Source organism: Hippoglossus hippoglossus, chromosome 12, assembly GCF_009819705.1.
Source record: "Hippoglossus hippoglossus isolate fHipHip1 chromosome 12, fHipHip1.pri, whole genome shotgun sequence".
Classification (NCBI taxonomy): domain Eukaryota; kingdom Metazoa; phylum Chordata; class Actinopteri; order Pleuronectiformes; family Pleuronectidae; genus Hippoglossus; species Hippoglossus hippoglossus.
The window spans coordinates 17,395,929-17,417,070 of NC_047162.1; the positions used below are offsets into that span (position 1 = coordinate 17,395,929).

A 21,142-nucleotide genomic window follows, 5' to 3' on the forward strand; every position below is an offset into this window, starting at 1 on the left:
TTCAAGAGCCTTGAAATACCAGATTCAAAGCACTAAAACTCCTGCATCGGCGATTGTACGGGGAAAAAAAACATTAACATATCAAATACGTGAAGCCCCCATACACACACTTATACCTAATGCGTGCGTGAGGACGTGCACGTGAGCATACACTCTTAATGATCACATAAAAGCTCGTAGTACACCGTAAGACAGGCCTTAGGATGGATTAAGATGCAAGCCTTTATCAGTGGGTTCCCACAATCCCCAGTAGAGCATCTCAGCTCTCTCTCTTTCTCCCCACCCCCCCCTTTCCATTTCTCTCATTCCTCAGGGATGGTGCTGGGAGAAAAAAGAGAGAGAGAGAGAAAGAGAGAGAGAGAGAGAGAGGGGAGGATGGTAGGAAAAGGAAACACACTCGAACAAGTAAGCTAATGGACAGGCCATGGACAGGAGGTCAGCTTGCAAGACAGCGCCAGCCGCTTTTAAAGTGAAGAGGCCAACGCGATGCTAAGTCGTCCTTGTGGTTATAATGAGTCGAGCACAAAAAGTGGCGTAATGAACGGGAAGATTAGCTCCAGTAGGTGAATGGGACGGGGCTGCGGGCGGGGGGGGGGGGGGGGGGCACCAGGTCAAATGGCTGTCATCTGCCTGAGGGTTGACAGACTTGAAGGCATCACATGATAAAAGCAGATTAACTCCTTTTCTTCAATCCTGGTCGGGGCAGTGAACGCAGCATCTGCAGTTATTGGTGGAAAATGGAATTGAAGCCAAAACAGAAAGTTCAGGTCGCGTTTAAAATCCAAGGAGCCGAGGAGGTTTTGTTTTTATTTGTCGGTTATTTAGCAGGATTACGCCAAAAAAAAGGTCTTGATTGTTACGAAACTTGGGGGGGGGGGGGGGGGGGTGTTGTGGGTCTGGACTGGGTCCAGGAGTTATTTTCCACTTTCTTTAACGTTGTGAAATCATATTTGCATGATTCTCCTTGATTTCTCAGCCCATAATTCATTGATCTTGGTGAAAGGTTTGGTGCAGATCCAATTCGAAATCTGGATCTAGTGAATTTAAATGTTTCATCAGGTTGAGCCTTGGGGGGGTAGGTACTGTATGTGCCATTCTATTACTTTTTTACACTATAACATTTTGCAAGAGTCCAAATCCTGTTCCAGTTCCAGCCACAAACCCAAACGAATCAAATTTACGACATTGAAGACAGAGAAGAACAACAAACCCTAAACCATAGGAACATGTGAAATCGCTAAACACAACAAACACATTTAACATCAGCAGTGGGAAGGATGAGAGAGCTGCCCAGGACAGTGCTGAGCTTCAGATGTTCACAGAGTCAGATGTTCAAAGCCCAACGCTGCAGAAAAGCCTGATCCAGCACCCTGCAGGTCCAGCCCACCGCCAACAGGGGGCCCATTTACACCTTCTGACTCCACGATGCTGAAGAGCAGATTAGAGACAAGCTTCAGAGACGACCTTTGACCTCCAGAGTTGACCTTGGGGAGCGACGGGTCACAAGATCACCATAGCAGTTAATGGATGAAACAGTGGCTGCACAACGCCGCCTCTGTCTCCCCCACACGTCCTATTTGGCAAATAAGCCCCCCCCCCCCCCGTCCGCCACGGGTGATGAAACTACATGGACATGGACACTGGAGGAAAACATCAATTTTTCCCCCTCATCATCGTCACCACCACACACACACACACACACACACACACACACACAGGCCCGAGTTTTTCTCTGCTCTCGTCAGTGAGACCTTCCCACATGATCGGCCGCGATTGACTCGTCAGCTGCACAACGATGCGAGAGGGTGAGCTGCCCCGTGTGTGAAAGGTCAACGCTCCTTTTGGGCGCAGGGCGAGCACACACTGCGTAAACAAGACAGGCGTGAGGATAAATCACGTAGACCGTATATTTATTGCCTTAGTTGGCCGAGAAGTACATCCGCTGCAACATGATCCAGGACTAATCGCGTGGAGGAGGAAGAAGAGACAGAAAAGAGAGGGAAGAATCTGAGGAGTAAGAAGGAGGGGGAAAGACAGAAAGTATTGTTCCGTTCACAAGTTTAGAAAAATGAAAATGCCTGAAATCCAAAAGTATGCATGCATCCATCAGAACTGGTGCTTGATTAAAAGATGCTTGATGGAAACACAATCATTCATTTTGCAGCAATTTCCCCAAATGTTTCTCCGAGCTTAGAAAACATTTTCATGGAAATAAAAAAGCGGAGACAGAAAGGCAAGTGGTCCAGTTGATCCCCGTGATGCATCATTAGCCGCGATCCGACCTCTTTAGTTACGCCGGGAAGTCGCTGCTCGATTCACGGGTTGTCACATTTACTTGTCACATTACCCCGGACGTCACAGAGAAAGACGCTCCTAGATTTGGATATCCGTAATTATAAGCTCCACGGACGATTAATAGAAACGGCGTGTCAATGTGTTCTCGTCATGTATGATTGGAGGTTTGTAAATACACGCTGACTGAGGGTGATTCTAATTCCACCCACCCCCCCACCCCACCCCTCGTTTCTGAAGCCTTCCCTTAAGCTTCCCGGCAGCACATAAACAGGAAGGCAAGGGCCCTGCGTCTTCCTGGTTCGCTGCGCTGAGGGACCTGTAATATAGAACATGGAAGTAAACATGCAGAGGAACTATGAAACTGCACCGTCTCATCCTCTAAGACACGGTATGTATTTGATTTGGGATTACACGGAAAAAAAAAACCTAAATGCATGAAGTGCAGGGCAAAAATGGAAAACTCGAGGTAAAGTTTGGGGTCGACCAGCGGTTCTGCAGATTCCCTGTTCTACTTGAGTGAAGTTCGACGTCCTACAAGTGAGTGTTTTGGTTTGTAATTGGTTGAGACCTGTTGAACTCATCAGAAGATGTTCTCTGTTTAAACACTAACTCTTTTATTGTTTGGAATTCGTAGTATTTAAAAAGTCAAAATTACACGATTTTATATATTTATAATTAAAAAGACCAATTATAAATTACAAAGATAAATTAAAACATGGCACAATTTATTTTTTAAAGTTTGAAAAAATTGTTTTGAGTTGACCTCAAAATTAAAAAATCTAGTGCAATAAGTTGCCGCAAATGTTTTAATTTCCTAACTTTTCTTTTTTCGCTGCGTGTGGGTGATGAAGCTGAAGTGAGGCTGAACTACATTTTGATTAAGATTCCTGAGAACCCCAGTTAAACTGAAACTTAATTAAAAACAAAATCATGAGTCTAGAAGACAAAACTAAAAAACCCCATCCTCTAATGTAAGAGCAGCTGAATCATGAAATAAAACTGAAACACATTAACACGGCATTAACACGAGTGAGTCGACACCAGTGCCCCACTTGTTTCTCCTTCCCCGACAGAGCCGAGGAAGCCGTTTGCATCATTCACTCTGATGTACAGTACGTGCGGCGGCAGATAAAACATCCTGAAGGATTTAACCGTGTCAGCTTACGCCTCCGGTGAAGAGGAAATATGAAAGATGTTGTTTACAGTCACTTTCACGTCGACCTTTTTCTTCCTCCTGAAGCCACTGCTCCACATTTACAGCATCTTTGAAGACTATTTTGACAAAGATCCTAAATAAAGACGAGGATCCTCTCCCGTCTCGTGCGGAGTTGTAACAGCTTTCTTGTCTTTTTTCGCTCTCCATTCAGTGAAATCTGTTTCTGGAAGAACTGCGGATGTTGCGTTGGCTCCCTGCTCGCTCTTGTATGTGGAATTTCCCCTGGAATCTTTAAATGTTTGATATGGCACAGTCTGATGTTAATGTCATCCAGACCTGCAACTGGATCCAGAGGATATTCTGGGCGCAGTATAAAGTTTTTCTGGTCCAGCCGTCTGATCTGTGACGACTCCTCGTGAAAGAGCTGCGAGGACAGCGGCGCAGACGTCGTGTGCTTCTGCTCGTCCCGACATGCTCCCGCTGATGTGTCAGTCACGGCATCCTGTCAAATTCATGACTTTAGATACTCTGATGTTTGACGGGAGCACGTTTCTGATCTGACGGCCATGTCATTGTTCTGCATATTGTCCAATACTGTTCTGATGCAACAGACTTTGTTCCTGGAGGGGACTGGTGGACGTCAACTGAGTAGACAAGGCAGCACAGATCCAGACGGCCCCATCACAGGCAGCAGCAGCAGCAGTTGAATTCTGTTTACAATCCTCTGTGCTGCTCTGGTCTTCCCGTGTGCCGTTGCACTTCTTTAACACAACACAGCAAAGCGACATATTGTGTAAGTTGAACAGTAGAAACCGAGGCCCGTTACCCTGCACGCCGCCACGGCCGCGTGTGTGTGTGTATGTACAGAATAAGTCTGCAGCGCACGTGCAGGTTTTCACCAAACTGGGTGATTTCTAAGTGATTGAAGACGTCATGCATGGTTCAACAACGCTTTTCTCCAGGTATCTCTACGTCCTATAGGTCTATAAGCCATGACCTTAAGCTTATATAAGAGGAAACATTTATCATGAAGTTAGTATGAAGACAAGAAAATTGTGTCACACACTGTAGTAACACATTAACTATTGCAACCAATAAGATAAGGGATCTGCAGATTGTTTAGATTAACCAATCATTCTTGAATATACGTCGTAAATTATATCTTGACGATACCATAAATATAAATAAGTTAGCGTTGCCTGATTGTAAACATTATGTGCACAGGGTAAAAGAAGATTTAACTTTAATTTCTATTTTTGCAGTAAATATATAAACATTCAGTCTCTTTTCAATTGCCTTTATTTAGTTAATTTCAAGGATCCATTAGCGATCCAGTAGATCTCTGCTCTGCCTCCGTAAAAAAAAAAACAACCACACTTGCAGACGCCGCGGTTACACATTAGGTAACTTGATCCTGCGGTTAAAGATCAGTCGTCATCATCAGCTGTCAAAAACCGGCCAAAGTCAACGTCTCGTCCCTCAAATATTATCAACACCTCAAGTGATAGCTCACGCGGTCAGATAACAGGGAGCCGTAAAGCCGTGTTGTAAACAGTGTTCTCTGCTTTGCCGCTCAGAGGCTAATGTACTTTTCAGGCTGGTATCATTATGTAACCTACTGTGTTTGGATTGCACTCCCGTGTACACACAGACACACACACACAAATGTGTCAGGTTCAAATATAATGATTACATGGACAAGCAGTGAGAGGCTGAATCAACACACGCTTAATAATCACATAAAACTAAAGGTGCCATCAGCGGTAATAGACTTGTTTGTTTTTCCCCATAAGCTGGAAATGCTCTTTTTTTTTTTTTTTTAAAGCCCTGTGACCTTTGGCAGACAGATGGAAGGCAGCAAAACACCCCCCCCCCTGTCGTTGTTTTAAGCATAACGATGTCAACAGACCCTCTCCTGTACGTGTGCTGCCGCTCCACAGTTAATCACGTCCCTGCCGGTGCATCTGTACGCGACTTCAACAGCAAAATATGACAGAACGTGGAGCAATTTCCTCGTGTGTGTGTCCCTCTTTTCCTGCTTTTTGCATGTGCATTCGACACTCGACACCCGTCTGTGTGCTTGTCTTGATTCGGTTCGAGCTGAGCGAAATCTGAATAATGGATCCGGCGGCGCGTTGGTGTCGGGTGAGATGTTGCCGCCACAAAACTAAACCCGGCTGTTGTGTAATCATCAGGCTCATACACATGTGCCCCTGCCAGCGTGTATCACAATACATGGAACAGATGGCAGGGAGGGTGTTAAATAAACACAAATACATGCTCATTATCAGCTCGGGTTACAGGCAGCTGCCGCCGCTCGTTTTCGCTTTTTCGAGGTTCTATAAAATCACGACCCGATAAACTCTGAAAACAAATCACGGTGCAGGAAAGCAAACACAAGTCATGTTTTGTTTTTGTTTTCGGTGTGTGTGTGTGTGTGTGTGTGTGTGTGTGTGTGTGTGTGTGTGTGTGTGTGTGTCGCCTGTGTGGTACATGTGAAATCTATAACATTGTCAAGCGCAGCTGGCAGAGAGAGGAAGAGCAACACAGCCTTTGTAAATACAGTTGAAATATATTTATATATATGCACACATACAAATTTGAGCACAAAGACGGTGCCACTGACACACAGGCATAACTATGCACAGATTGCTCCTGCTAATTTTTTTTTTTTTGAAAAGCAAAGGCATTAGGCCTGTGGCAGCTTTACTTTCTGGCATTAAGCTCTTGTCCCTGATAACACTGCTGTCTTCCCCCCGGAGAGCAGATCTTCACTGGACTATAGCATTAACAAGATAGGGACTAAATGTTCCACGTCCTCCGCCGTTTCATAATATTTAGAGCAAAACTGTCACGTAAATGATTAACTCCTCCCTGGGCGATCCTCCCCGCAGCCCGAGGGCGAAGCAATCAAGGCAGGTGACAATGTGAATGAGGACGACGCACACACACGACCGTGAAAGTCGGAAAAGAGTGGAAACATTTCTACCGAGCTGAAGGTGATGTCTTCAAATAGCTTGTTCCGATTGTGATCGTCAGCCCCGAAAAACTCACAATGCAACGGTGTGAAATTTGAGCAAAAAGAGAACATTTACGAATTATTCACAGGACTTGCACCGGCTCTGTTCGTCCTTTTCACTTGTTTTTAATCTCTTTTTATTTGCACGTCATGTCGTCCTTTTAGTCACATCGAAGCTTTGTGAACCAGGAGATCTTATCAGCGTGATTCATAAAGGTCCGGCTAACTGAACCACACGGCACAGACCCTGTGATAAACAACAACCGGGGATACGTCGATGCTGAGCCATCGAGTTCTGTCTCCTCTCCGATCCCTCGCTGTCTGCACTGCACTCTCTGGATATTACTCTCCCTTTCGCCGCGCTCATTTTAAAGTCATGCCACCACCGCCGCTGCACAAACCGCGTTAGTCAATTAGCTCAATGTCAGTGACTGTAATGGACTTGTGGACATGATGCCCCCGCGGCGTTTTTGCTGCGCTCTTTTCACATAAGGCCCTACTTCCACAAACAGTCCCATTGACTGAGCCGCCCCCATTGGCAGACACTAAAGGTCAACTTTCTGCAGCGACTCCCCCGCCAACGCCACCGGATCTCCCCGGCGCTCGGAGCACATGGCGAGCGGGCGGGCGGGCAAGAGCAGAGTTGGATTTAAAAGATGATGCTAATTTCTCACAGCCTCAAATTTGTCATATATTTTGCCGTCGTAACACAGTTTTCATCGAGCGACAAGCGGCCTCAGAACAACCTCCGTGATCTTCACTTTGTTACGACTTTGAGACGCGGCTTCTGGATTGTTTGTCGTTTGTTTTGGCGAAAAAAAAGAAAAAGAAAAGGGGCGAAAGCTTTAGTGTCGCCACAGCAGCCACATCTGCTCCTCCAGGGCCACCGGCTCCTCAGACCAACACGGTCCCAACAAGACATTTCCATTAGCTGTTGCATTACCGTCACCCCCCCACCCCCAACCCCCCATCCCCTCACTCTCTTTCTCCACGCACCCCCAGAAGTGGCTCTCTGAGGAGAAAGCATGTGGGAGCTGCAGAGGCAACCCCCCCCCCCCCCCCCCCCCGCACTTCCACCTCTTGCATCCCAGCATGTACAGTCCTGCATTAGCGCACTCGGGTGGACTTGTTTCTGTGCAGGATAGACATGTGACATTGGGAGGTCAGCACCCCCACCCCCCCAACCACCACCACCACCGCCGCACACATCTTTCTCCAGACCTCACCGACCCTCCGTCCTCCACCCCTCAGTTCCTGGTTTGCCCTTCGTGGACGCATTTGGGCGGGGCCATCGAGAGCTGGGGAGGCAGGTGCTACGTTTCTGACCTTCCCCTTCACGAGATCGGGTCCAGTGACATTCGGAACAAGAGCTTGGTTGGGTTGCATCTCCCTCCTCCCCCCCCACCCCCCTGCCACCAAGCTGGCTATAATGCCAAGCGTGTCGAATCGCTTTAGCGTCAAAATGCCGACACTCCTCACCCCTCTCCCTCTCTTTCTCTCTCTCTCCTCAAACATCCCTGACACTGGCTCTTTCTCTCCCCCCAGCTTCTCGGCCTCCGGGGACACACAGAGTCTGATGATCTGTGGCTGCTGTTGCCCTTCAAAATTCCCATCGACGGGGACGGAGGTAACTGACCGTGGTTAGAGGAGGAACAGCCAGAACCGCCGTTGACAGCAACAAGCTCCCGGTCGGTTCCTAAAAAAGGACACCTCGGCCCCCCCCTCACTGCTTAACACACAGGCCAGTGAACAAACAGGAACACCGAGGTGGACGTGTCGGGATTGGACCCAACATTATGATGGATCACATCTCTCAAGATAAGACTAAAGAGCTTCTACTTCCACATAATTAAAGATTGTGACCCAGTGTTCGAGTGACACTACGAATGTCGAGGGCCAAGTAAAACATCCCCGCATTCTTGTGCTGTTGTTCTTCATTGTTACCAAAGCAGCTTCGGATGTTGCAAGCAAAAGCATAACAACCAGGAAACGCGTAGTTTTTTTTCCCGAAAGAAAATAAGACTCGATAAATAAATCACAAAAATTGGCCTCTTCCGTTGGACTGGCCTTGTCCAAATATGCGGCCCTGCTGCTGTTAGCCGATCCAGATGTGAGACGCAGACGTGTCGGGTTCTTCATCATCGTGTGGTGACAACAGGAAAAACAAAAACAGGCGCCGTACTGTAAAGAAACACTTGTTTTTTTTAATGATGTTCATCTGTTACAACACACACGGTCACTTTTAAACAATTTCTCTTCGTCAAATCTATGTTAATAATTGATCTCGGTGCATTTTTAAGTGCAGGAAGAACACATTTCCCGGTGTTTATTTTTGCGCGGCAGCGTGTCACGAGCCGTACGAACTGTTTCTCCTGCCAGTGTGACACACATGCGATTCTTTCCCATCCCACTCCTCCCATGTTTATCTGCGGTTAGAGGAGCCAAGTGTCCCTCAGCACTTACTCAGCCTTGTTGATACAGCGATGAGGCTCGGGATCAGGATCAGGGAGAACTGAAGTGACACAGCAGCCTCTGACTCTCCTGCTTTCGATCAGCTGACCGTAACAGACCCAGAATGTGGGGGTGGTGGTGGGGGGGGGGGGGGAATATCTGGGTTAAGACGTACATGTTAATTTATATTCATGCCATGCGTTAATTTGCTCGTATATTTCAGCGGAACCCAACGTGCTTTTCGTCGTGATTAACATACTGTTCTATGTTGGGAAACATGGGGCCTGAAGAATGAGAACTTGCTTATTCATGTTTAATTAATGCTAATAAAAAATGCACGGTTTTCCTCTTTCTTTTTTCCAGATGCAGAGCCGGTGCTGTGAAAACCTCACTCGTGGGGTCAGGATCAACTCCGAGGAGAGCGGGAATCTGTGGCAGCATGAAATTTCATCTCATCTGTGAAAACTGCCTCTGAGAGAATATATTATCTACGAGCTAAATATAACTAACGACACGATAGAACATGCATTTAAAGAAAAAAATTATAAGTAACGAGTTTTCTGCTTTCTGATTTTTAAAAGAACAATGGATACATTTGTATTCTGCTCCAAATATTTATTAGCCATTCAATTATGCCGTCCTCCGGATAATTTAAATTTAAATGCTGTTTCTTTTGTGCTGCCATGATCCAAATTTAAATTCATAATGACGGCCTCTGAGGATTTCGGCTCGGTTTAAAAATTCAACTTCAACTCCCAGCTCCCACCAACCCCTTAATTACACTGTGGAGACGACAATGACGGCGTGATTGTGGGGACACGACCACTTCTCGCACCGTCCCGTGTCCCTGGCTGCCAGCACGCCGCGCTCTGTGCCGGGTCTGAGCTACAACAATGAGATAGTATTTCACTCCGATGGTGCTGCCGTGGGATTATAGGCTCAGAGAGTTATCAAAGGCTTAGTTGCTCTGATTTCTAGTGACCTGTCGTGGACAGCTGCCATTACTCCGTGTAGCGCGGAGACCTCCACCTCTGCATTTGCATCCTAGCTGCGGCCGCGGTGGCAGGCGGCCGCCGCGGGGCCATGTGGCTCGGTGGATTCCCATTGGCAGACATGACAGATCCTGTGGGTATTCTGTGAATCCCCTTCAGATAAGATGGACTAGAAGCATTATAAAGGGAATATGATACTACAAGTAGGGTGTTCAGAGAGGGATACCTCCGCTATAGGCTGATCTCACCATGTTTATGAAAAACATAACCTCAACAATGGAGGTAAAAATAAAGCCTAGTGAATCACAGCTGCTTTGTAATTAGTGAGTCCAGAGACTCATCCTTCTCGTCTGCACTCCGCTTCACTTCCTTGGAAAGTTTGAGCATCTTTTAACTCATAAGCTGCAAAGTTATTGTCCTGGTTCGCCATCTCTACTCTCGTGAAACGTATTTGAGACGTTAGTTGGTGGCTGTGCTGCACAAAGTAGAACAACCAGCAGCTAAAGAGCCACAAACTCCCCTCAGACGTTGGATTACAAGCAGAGTGAATATTGGACTTTGTGACATGGTAACGTCACCCCCCCCCCCCAACCACATACATGCCTGTGTCGGACAATGAGTAACTACATCGTACATATACAGTTTAATGTTAAATGTTGCGTTTATAGTTTTTCCACTTGCCACAAATGACCAAAGAAAGTAATAATGCAGGTTTATTTTTAACCTTTTTTATTATATAACACTAATAAAGCTGGTTGGTGGTTTTGCTATGACTCACTGGCGCTGCAATAAATTAACTGGAAATAAAATAAATTGCCTCGAAATGTAAACTGACCTTTTCCAGTTTTTATATTTGGTTCGTTTACATTTCACGAGAATTTGTCTCAGTTTTCAAAATTTGTCCAGAGACGTATTTTTCTTCTTTTAAATGATCACGTCCAGAGACAACAGATGTGATGCGTTTTAAAGCACTGCAGCAAATCTGTTTTCAATTAAATGGCAAATGTTCAACAATAAGCCTCTCTACTCTGTTCCTGTGTGGATGGATATGGAACAAGGGCATGGACTGAGATCTCCTCTTGCTAATATGACGTTATTAGATTGTACAGAATTTCTGCTTCTCATCCCTTTTTTCATTTTTATAACCAAAGTATAAATGAACAGCTCAGTCGTGTGGTTCTGTGGAACCGCAACTCAAGTATCTCACGGTATCTGATAAGTTTAATATAAATTCTAAACTCAAAAGCCAATTAACTGAATACTTTGGCAGTTCTTATCCCAGTTTTGACAAACTCCAGTCCTCTGGCCTCAAGTGAACCCCCGACCGTCAAAAACACAGATATTAGCTGCTGCTTGAGACGAGACATGATAGTTTGTGCGTTAAAAATATTGTTGTGTGTGTTTGAGCTGATGAATGGGGCCCTGGCCCCATAATCCGCGACTTGGCATCCTTCGGCCCCTCTGGTTTCTGACCTAGGAAGCAGCCAGGGACAGCGCTGACTCTGGACAGCCAATTAGAGCGCAGGGGGTGCGGGGAGCACGGAGCACGCTGGGGCTAACGAGCTCCCTCTCTGTGACCCTCCTCACCTCTGCAGGACCTCTCGATGGGAAATATGAGGAGCCGGGAGCCACTTCAACTTGCCAAAACCTCCCCAGCCCCTCTCTTTAGCCTTGTTTGCTCCCCCCACCCCAGCCTCTCGTCTCAGACCCCGCTGTGCGACCACAAGGTCTGCAAACACACGCTGCTTCTCTGCAGAGCCCGGCCACATGACTTTTTACTGCCATGCTGCAGCAAAAAAGTCGCTTCACAGAAAAACAATGAGGATGAATTCACATGCACGGGGGATGAAAAGCTTGCGTTTCCGTGCAGTTTACTCTGGCCTGGTTTTAGGTGGAGGGGCAATGGAGCCTCTGTCCAAGTCCTGTGAATAGTAAATGGGCTCCAAATTAATTGGCAGGATTTGTGAGGCAATGAGATAATTCTGAGCAGCGTAATGAAGTGGGACTGCCATGAACACTAATGTGGTTTGGCTTTCAGCATAATTGCTACTTACTTTAACAAAACAGCACCAATAAAGATAGATGAAACGCAAACAATACACCTGGTGTGTAAATGCAAGCAGGTAACACCGAGGACGGAGCAGTGAGATCATGTTAGTTCCTTATCCGGCGCATCGGGGAGCCTCATCCAAAGCTAATGAAATAAAAAAGAGAAGGGGAACCAGTCACAACCATCTACGTCCAACACCCCCACCCCCTTTTCTCTCCAGGCAGAATTGGTCCTGTCATTTGGACCCCTCCAAACACGGACCATATGTGAGTTCAGCACTGGCAATCAGACTGCATTGTGGAGCAGGCGGCTGAGTTCATCAGGAAAAAATTAGCCCGCCGCTCTGCAGGCCTCGCTCCCATTGGCCAGTCACGCGGCCCGCTCCGTTTGAGGGCACCCCAGACATTCCTGCGGATAATCTTTTCCATTCCTCTGCTCAGCTCGGTGAGGACAGACCAAATCACAGCACAAGGCCTGCATTGTGAGGGCCTTTTCAAAAAGCCCTGTTTTCAATGCCGTCCTCTCTCTTACGCTTTCCCTCTCTCTCACCTCATACACCACAATCCCCCCCCCCCCCCCCCCCCCCCCCCCCCCCCCCCCCCCCCCCCCCCCCCCGCCAACCAAAAAAGGAAGAAAACGTTTTCCCATCATGACTCCTTTTTCTAATATAAAACACTAAAATGATTTTGCCCTTTTTTTTAAAAAATAATCCTGCAGGAAAAGCGAGGTCCCGAAAAACACCATGTTTCTCACGGTCCCTTTCCAGTAAAAGTTTGTTTTTGAAAAGCCCAAACAATGTAAAACCACTGAAACCGGAGCCCGGCCACATCAGTCCGCAGCCCGGGGTTCAGTAGATCACTGCTGAATACGTCTCCCCCGGGCGAGGCTCGCAAGCCTTCCCAGAAAACCTCCTGCTTGGTCACCGCTACACGCCTCGCGCCTCCCACAGCAGCTTGTCATTGTGGCCGTCGTCGGCAGCTGGAACGCCGAGATTGGAGGACAATCACACAATCTGAGGACACTGGTGGATTTACAGCAACACGTTCCATAATTAGACCCATGATTATTACAGGGTCTATAAACTTTCCAACTGCAGCCTGTCCACCCTCTGCTGCTAACGGTTCACTTTCTGTCGCTCGCCCTGCTCGTGGCTGCTCAGGGAGCACCGGCTGAATTTGTTTAATATCTCCGCTCGTGAAAAAGCAACAAGGAGAAGATAGTAAAATCAAACTTGTCAACACTTTCGCTCTCCGCTAGATTTGCCCCCGAGTCTGGAGGTAGACAAAATAACCTCAAGTGAGTCATAAGCCTCGTGTGCTTACAGCCACAACACAAGGAGGGAAAACCGTACTTTTTCCTGACTTTACGTGTAATCCAGATGCTCCCTAATTGTTCTGGGAGGCTGCCCACCTTTCCTGCTGGGTGTAACTGTGAAAAAATGCTGCAATCAATCAAGAGAGGTCTTAAAAACACAAAGATGGGGGTGAGGTTGGTTGGAAAAACTGTGCACTTCTCCGATCATGCTGAAACTTGTCCGCGAAAGAGTATATACCTGTGAAAGAGGGTCGAAACTTGTCTCCACTTCAACAGCAAAGAATAAATGATCCTCCAAAGAGAGACAGTCTATTTGCGTTAAGGACGACTGAATACACTTTGTGTAACGAGTGTAAGACAAATATACAGTATGTGTTGTTTGTTGTTTCTCCAGTTATGTCAGATGGGGAAACATGGCCCCTGCAGCAGGTTCAGGCTCAGCGTCCTGCTTTGAACTCTTTGAATGTACAAGGTGTTCTACATAATATCCAGTCTACACAAAACAAACACTGCACGAGCTGTGCGAGTACGAAATGGGACATTTGCTGCTGCTCGTCTGTTATCACATTTCAGTTGTGTTTGTGATCCTGGAAAAATAATCTATAACAGAAAGAAAACTGTGCAGCGATGGGTTTGATCAGTGTAATCATGCTGGATTGTATCTTTGTCTGATAAAATCCAGTATGATTCTAAAAATGTGGAAAGACCTCCAAGCAGTTTTTTTTTTTTGCCAAAGCCCAGCATTGCCAGAACAAGTCATATATTCGCGAAATGGGTCTGGGAGCTGTCACTTCACTTTCAATTTGCAACGGACATGTTGCAGATCAAAATGCAGTTGCGGCAGTGAAATAAACCTAGAGTCACTCAGAGCAATGAAATGTGCAGAGTTTCAAAAAAAATGCTGTAACTGCAGTTGTTTGTTCTTCCTCTAATAAAACTGTTGCAATAGCAGATTCAACAGAGCGCTTTAAAATCTGCTTTGGAAATCTGGGGGGGTGGGGGGGTAAAACTATTGTAGTTGTGCTATAGATTAATCAGACTGTGTAATTGTTGACATTATCTTTGCGATTAGAGAGTCTGGATTTCATTGTTGGCTCCGTTAGCATCGAGCACATCGTGTATTTACAAGACTTTCATTGAACGTTTAACTTGTTTGTCCTTGTTTGGAAAAGAGATTACAAAACCCCATGACCACAGAGAAGAACGACTTAACTGAATATTTTTAAAAAACCATTTACTTATACGTTGTTAAATCCACTGAACAACATCCACTAACGCAGCTAACAGCACTTAAAGCAAAGGAGGAATGATTCAATCAAGGAAACCAGTGAAGGAGACGGACTGGTTCGTGCTGCTGAGACAATTCAACACCAAACAAAGAATAGTCGCATTAAGTTTCAATTAAATCCTCATATTATCTTTTTCAGAATCACCTGAAAATGTCAGAATAAGAGTATGTACTTCTATATCTTTCTTGTACTGAGAAGTACTAAGGGTACAAATTCTATAAGTATCGTAAACTTTGACGTGAAGCAGCTGCTCTGGTGGAGCTGTTTGTGTGTTTATTTGACTTTCTCTCTTTGCCGTCACGCTCCGCTCACTCGGCCGCCGCTCTCAGCTGCGCTCGGCACCGCCGCCGCCGCAGGAGGAGCGAGCCTTCGGGCACCGGGTGATAAATGTATCGTCATTAAACGTTTGTTCTGCGGCAGGTCGGTCCCCTTCTCATTAGCCACATACCAGACAGTTCAGTCGAGAACACGCACGGAAGTCAGAACCTGCTCCGGCTGTGTTTGGGGGTGTGAAGGTGCAGAGGTATTCGGAGGAAGGGGCGGATCTCGGAGCGCCTCTGTTAACTTGTCAATCACCGCGGCTCCACATGCAAAGACACCATTAATCATAAAGTACCGGCTGAACGTGGCCGCCCCCCACCCCCCCCCGAGCCACACCCGTGACCGGAGGCGATGGCATGTGCGTAACAAACAAGCAACACTGCTTGAAAGAAAAAAGAGAAACTCAAATCAGCATTTCTCTATATGCAGAAAGGGTTTTTCTTTCAACACAATATCGATAATGTAACAATTATGGTCTGATGTCTTGAAAGCAGATAAAATGAAATTAGTATTTTGGACGATTGGAGTCTCTTCGGGTGCATTCACCAACTATCTTTACACGAATACACAATAAAACTAAACATGGATGGGAGTTGAGACCGGGATCCGGCTGAGGGCCGATTCCAAATTATCCGAATAATTTTTTTGGACAGTTGTGCATTGCAAAACCATGATGTCAGACCTGCTGCTGGAAACTTGCAGCGAGAGGGAGAGACGGTCCAAAGAGAGAAGCAATCTGCCGAAACGTCTTTCAACACAAATGGGTTTAAATTAGAGGAATGACAAGTGTTTGACTCTTTACAAACCAAGCAACTCGTTTGTTACCAAGGGTGATACACTGAGTTACTCTTCATCTCAGTTGAGTGCGCTGCCATCGAGCTAGCATCTACTGCACGTGAGGCCTTTAGGGTGCATCTGTAAATTACAGCAACACAGTAATGTGTCTGCATGCACATCGCAGCACTACAACACCACAAGAAAACTGTCAACCTGAGAGACTCACTGTACGAGAAAGAGGCGGTTGAATAGGCTGGTGGAGTTTGTGCACACCTGAGTCACATGCACACCTTTTGTGTTCAGATACTAAGATAATAAAATAGTTGTGTTGATGCTGTAAAACCTGTTTTTTCCCACGACTGATGAGCAGAATCAATAATGGTCTTGGTATCGATAACATCTCCAGTTTTACCCGGTAGTTCACAGAGGATACATTCCAACAACATTTTACGTAAGAAATAAAGTAGTAAAGTACATACAGTAGGAGTTACCTGAGGACAGGCGGCGCTGGTGCAGGGGACACATGCCGCTGAAGCAGGAACAACCCTCGCCTGAGCGACCTCGCTGCATGGGAGGGGCCAATGAGCACTGGGGCTTCAGGAACCCTGCAGAGACAAGAGAGGGACAGAATTAAATGGACGGAAAACACGATAAAGAAGAAAGGACAACTCTGAGAACATCGGTTTTATGGGCTGATAACAGCTGAGACAGGTGTATGACAAAATTAAGAGCAAGGTTTTTGTTTGGTGTTCAAAGAGAGAAGAGGGAACGACTAAAAAGGAAAATTCCCTGCGGCATTATGCGACTATCAGACCCGGCCAACCTCTCACATTTAAAGCTCTGTGGCCACCGGGGCCCTTTTCCCCAACCTCCCCACCGGTGGCCCCACGTCACCTCCCTGCTCATGTACCCGGGGGTGAGGGCTGTGGACACTGGACACAACAAAGCTGGGGTGAGGAAGACAAAAAGCTGTCGGGCACGGGACGGGGGGGTTAGTGGCTCTGTGCGTGCAAAATGCCAGATTGGGCCCGAGTGCCTGGAGGGTCTGGACGAGGCCGTCTTACTGTCTGTCTCCGGGGTCAGAGAGGTCATTTTCAATAGGGAAGTCATTATCCGGCACAATGAAGCAACTGAGTGGGCTGCACCCCCCCGCGGACCAGCGCTCACAAGCGCTCTGACATCATTCAGAAAAAAAGGAAGAAGAGCAACAACTAAATCAAGATTGACGAATATAGCTGCAATTTGGGGAAATATTTCCTGAATTGCTGCCGCTACGTTTGCTGAGACGTAAGCGGATACGGCAGGAAGTTTAAAAAACCTAATGGACCATTTATCAATCATTAAATTGGAAAAACGTGCCAAAACTCTACAACCACAAACCCTAAGCAGACCTTAAGTGGCAGTGTGGCATTTGATTCCATGATTGACACCGTAGCCTCCAGCCAGAGTGGAAACTTCTGTGCCTCCCTCCGTCAGCGGAGGATTCACTAGCGTCTTTATTGACTTCGGGAGCTCATGCGGATCTCAATTGGCATCGGCAGATCTCCGCAAATCCGCACTTTATTCATTCCTCATGAGGACCTTTAAGATTTCCAGCAAATATCAAGAGCAAGCTCCCCCCCCCCCCGCCCCGTCGCTGTGTTCCCAGCCCAATAAAACGCCTTTATTTCCACCATGAAAAACATGTCACTCTGGATGAGCTCAGCGAGTGACATTTAAAACAGGCAAAGGGATACTGAATTAGTTCCCCATGATAAGCTGTCTGGGATGCTGATACTTTCTGCTTATAAGTGTGTGTGTGCAGATGCATGTGCAGCCGTATGGATGCGTGAGAAAAGAGGGGTGGGGCGACGGGGGGGTTTCATGCCCGATGCATTCTTCAAAGCTTTGATTAAGTGCTACGGATGAAGCAGGGACGAGGCAAAGCAAGTCTGAACCAGCAGGAGCGAGCACAGAAAGAGACTCACAGCATCCCGAGCTGAATTAAATAAAACAAATGAAAGGGGAGATTTTAACTGTCTTATTAAACTACAAGTAAACATGCATCTCCACATCAAGAACCATGATGGTGCCGTTGTTATCAAATGATGGAAAAAATGTCAACTCAAGGCAGCGGCACGGTTTTATGGCATCGTTAAGAGCAAAGAAAGGCTGGAAGGGCATGAATAAAAAAGTAACGACAATTTATGTTGTTGATTCGACATAATAAGAAGTTCAAAGCTGACGTGACTGGAGTCAAGACTGTGAGTGCATGTGATTAAGTTCAGAGTAAGCTGTAAAATTTGTTGTCAGTCTTGCAGGATTAACATCACATCAAGATACAATCAAACATCTTTTTCTTTTGGTGTTGGTGAAACCGGTTCAGTGTGATTTTAAATATCTGTCGGTCATCATGTCTTCAATCCCACACAAGAAATAACATGCGCAGAAATAATAAATATAATCCAGATCCGCAATGTGGCACAAACACTTCCAACTAAAGACAAACTAAATAGCCTATCTTTGAAGTTTCAAGACCACAGCAGGACACCAATCACTCAACCATCTATTTTATCATCGGTATGAATATTTCAAGGTTGTTTACTATCCTCAAAACACGACTTTACAATGCGAAAAGTCTCAATAGCCAAAAGACGATATATATATATATATATATATTTTTAAATATTCCCAATACTTGAGTAAATCAATGCAGGATGCATTTGTCAATACTCGTAGATGAGGTGGACGCACTTCAGAAGGACCTTTGATTAAAGACAAAAAAAGAAGTCATGCTCCATCAAATGTAGTCAGCCATATTTTCCCCATCGTTGCCTGAATCAATTCACCAGGAACACGGCACATTCCTGGTTGTACAAAGGGGGTCAAGGGGTCAAACAATGACACATGTTATAGAGCTCTGTGCAATGTCACTAAACATTAGGACATTAACATATGAGCCCGAGCTCCCAGTCAAGTCGGACTGTTTCAAAATCAAGAGTAAACTACACGGACAGCAGCTCCCTCCCCCCCCCCAAAAAAACGCCCCAATGTCGTAAGCCATCCAATGGGATAACCTTCCCACGAGGGGGTTTCGAACACGTGGAATTTCACCTACAGCTCAAAGACGGTTAGAAAATGGAACAAATTAGTTTGAAACCGAACCTGATCTCAAGCATCTCGAGGAGAGAAACCTTATCCTTTGTTATTCTCAATGTAAATACACGTCTGTGCATTACGAGCTAAACCCCTTTCAGAGAAATCACAAAAAAAAAAAAAAAAGAGGAGATCATCAAACGGTCTCTTTACTTGACAGCTGTAAAAATATTAGAGGAACTATGGATTTGAGAGGCATATACGTGTCTTCTTCCTGTTGGAATCGTAAATCATTTTTTCAGCGAAGGGCTTTACTTTGCCGGCCTTGAAGTGAAACGATGAAAGGGAAGCAGCAGCAGCACAGGGCGTGTGTGTGCAGGTTCGGGATCGACTGTCACGAGCGGTGAGGTTGGTACATGTCTCACCATTAAATCGTCTCTGTCATAAGGCATCATTATGTCTTGGTACGCCGGAGCAGGACCTTGATTACAGAAATGTTTGATCTCGGGGCTTCACTTCTAAGGAGCGAGGAGCTCATTGGCTTTAATAATTGTATGATCCAATCTTCGGGGGGGGACAGGCTCGAACCCCTTCCCCCCACCAGCAGCCAATCAGCATTATCCTTACCGGCAATCATGGGGGATCAGAGAAATGTAAACACGCTGGGGGTTTCCTCATTAAAGAAAGGCTGCTAATGAAATCGCATCCAGCATTTACAACCTCGTGCTAATGAAGTCAGGCCTTTGAGATGTTCCGCTAAGTTTTTCTTATTGATATAAGGCTAATAAAAGAAAGTCCTAATGACAAGGTTCTAATGAAACAAAGGTGTGTAAATTTGCCAATAGGAGAAAACTCACTGATAAGAGCACAGCTGAGGAATTTTCATTAGCAGACGATCCTCATTTATCACAGACACATCAGGGAAAGTGCTTCCAGACTTTACAAGATCCCACAAACTCTTTTGAATGAAATACATTCAAGCATTTATGAGAGTTTAAGGGATTGCAGCCGAGCTCTTTTAAAGCGTAACGATTGTCCCCGTGTCCCGTGTTGCCGGGGTGATCAAGCCCAAGGTCAAAGTTCATTGGGCCCTTAATGCATCTCCCAGGTGCAATAAAGAAGAGCCTTTCCCACATGGGACTCCAGGGGATAAGGTCCTGGCAGAGCCGGCAGGAGGACGGACCAGAGGAGCAGCCATCAATCACTACGGTTACCATCGTGAATGCCATTCACCTTCAGCATCGTGCGACTGCGTATGGGACAAAAGGCTTGACCGTGAATTAATTCTGAAATGACAGTTGAGGAGGAACCAGCGGCTCAATCTCAGCGTTTGATGTTCCCGCTGTTTCATTTGGATCTGCAATTGCAGCGCTCAACAAAGTGGTGGCGCTGTACTGTAATCAAAGCTGTTCTAAAAAGGTGAATATTGCTTCTTTTGCATCCTTGCATGTCCAGGTTGTAGAATCAATGTTTACAACAAGTTTGTGATATTTTAATTTCTTGCCAAAATAACAGAGAATAGTCCAAATTAAAAATATGCATTGACTGCAAATCTAATCAGTTTTAAATCAATGCTTTTTGCAATGTCATCCTTTGAAAGGCAGGAAGTACAACATTTCAATTGAATTACCAATCTCGACGTTTCCCTCAAGAGAAAGTAAATCTTTTTCTACACCGTCACGTTGCACCTTTTCCTCAGTAAACTTTGTGAGGAGCTAAAGGACGCTCCAACACCCATCAGCTGATTATCAAACACCCCTCTCTGATCCCCATCATCAGCATGGAGAGCATTCACCCTCAACGTATCTGCCCCATCAGCAAAAATGTCTTCCCTCCAGTGCCATGATATCCGTTTTGAAGGAGAAGCCTCTGAGCTCTTTCTTTATTTCAATCTATCACAACAACAAAGCTCACCTCAGATCACTGGAGGCCATAGTTAGATTCTGATCATATTGTCGTCCTTGTTAGAAAAACAGCTTTGACATATTTTTGCACACGTGTAAAATCCCTTCTGTTGTTGCTGCTGCATGTTTATCTCCTTATCTGAAATTGATTACATGCCATCTTGCACTTTCAGAACCACAACCGTTCCCTTGAAATTCCACCCCGACATGGACCCCATTACCGAGAGCCTGAGGGTCCACGGAGAACCAAACCAGAGCCAGGATAAAACAGCAAGGTCTGTTGAGTCCTGGGACATTAAAGGTGACCCCCTCAAACCGGCAAGAGCTTTTAAAACAGAGCCGCTCATTTTATTTGTTTTATCCCAACTGGATAGCCCCTAGTTCTGCAGCCAACCTGCATGTCACCGTGGCTAAATATTCTTCAGAGCCTTAATTTCACCCGCCTTGGACGGATTAGGGGAACGTCAGTCACCTGGGGGCATCTTTTAGCCCTAATGGA

General features: G+C 46.0%; 1 protein-coding gene across 6 annotated transcripts in view; it reads right to left on the reverse strand.

Annotated features, from left to right (window-relative positions):
• rxraa (retinoid X receptor, alpha a) overlaps positions 1 to 21,142 on the reverse strand; it is a 98,780-nt gene that overhangs the window by 55,698 nt on the left and 21,940 nt on the right. For 4 of the 6 annotated variants that reach the window (XM_034601842.1, XM_034601841.1, XM_034601844.1 and 1 more), the window contains exon 2: positions 16,144 to 16,269. In XM_034601842.1, the coding sequence (XP_034457733.1) occupies positions 16,144 to 16,269 (126 nt within the window). The remainder of the gene's footprint in view (positions 1 to 16,143; positions 16,270 to 21,142) is intronic. The other 2 variants (XM_034601846.1, XM_034601843.1) reach the window with 1 other exon arrangement.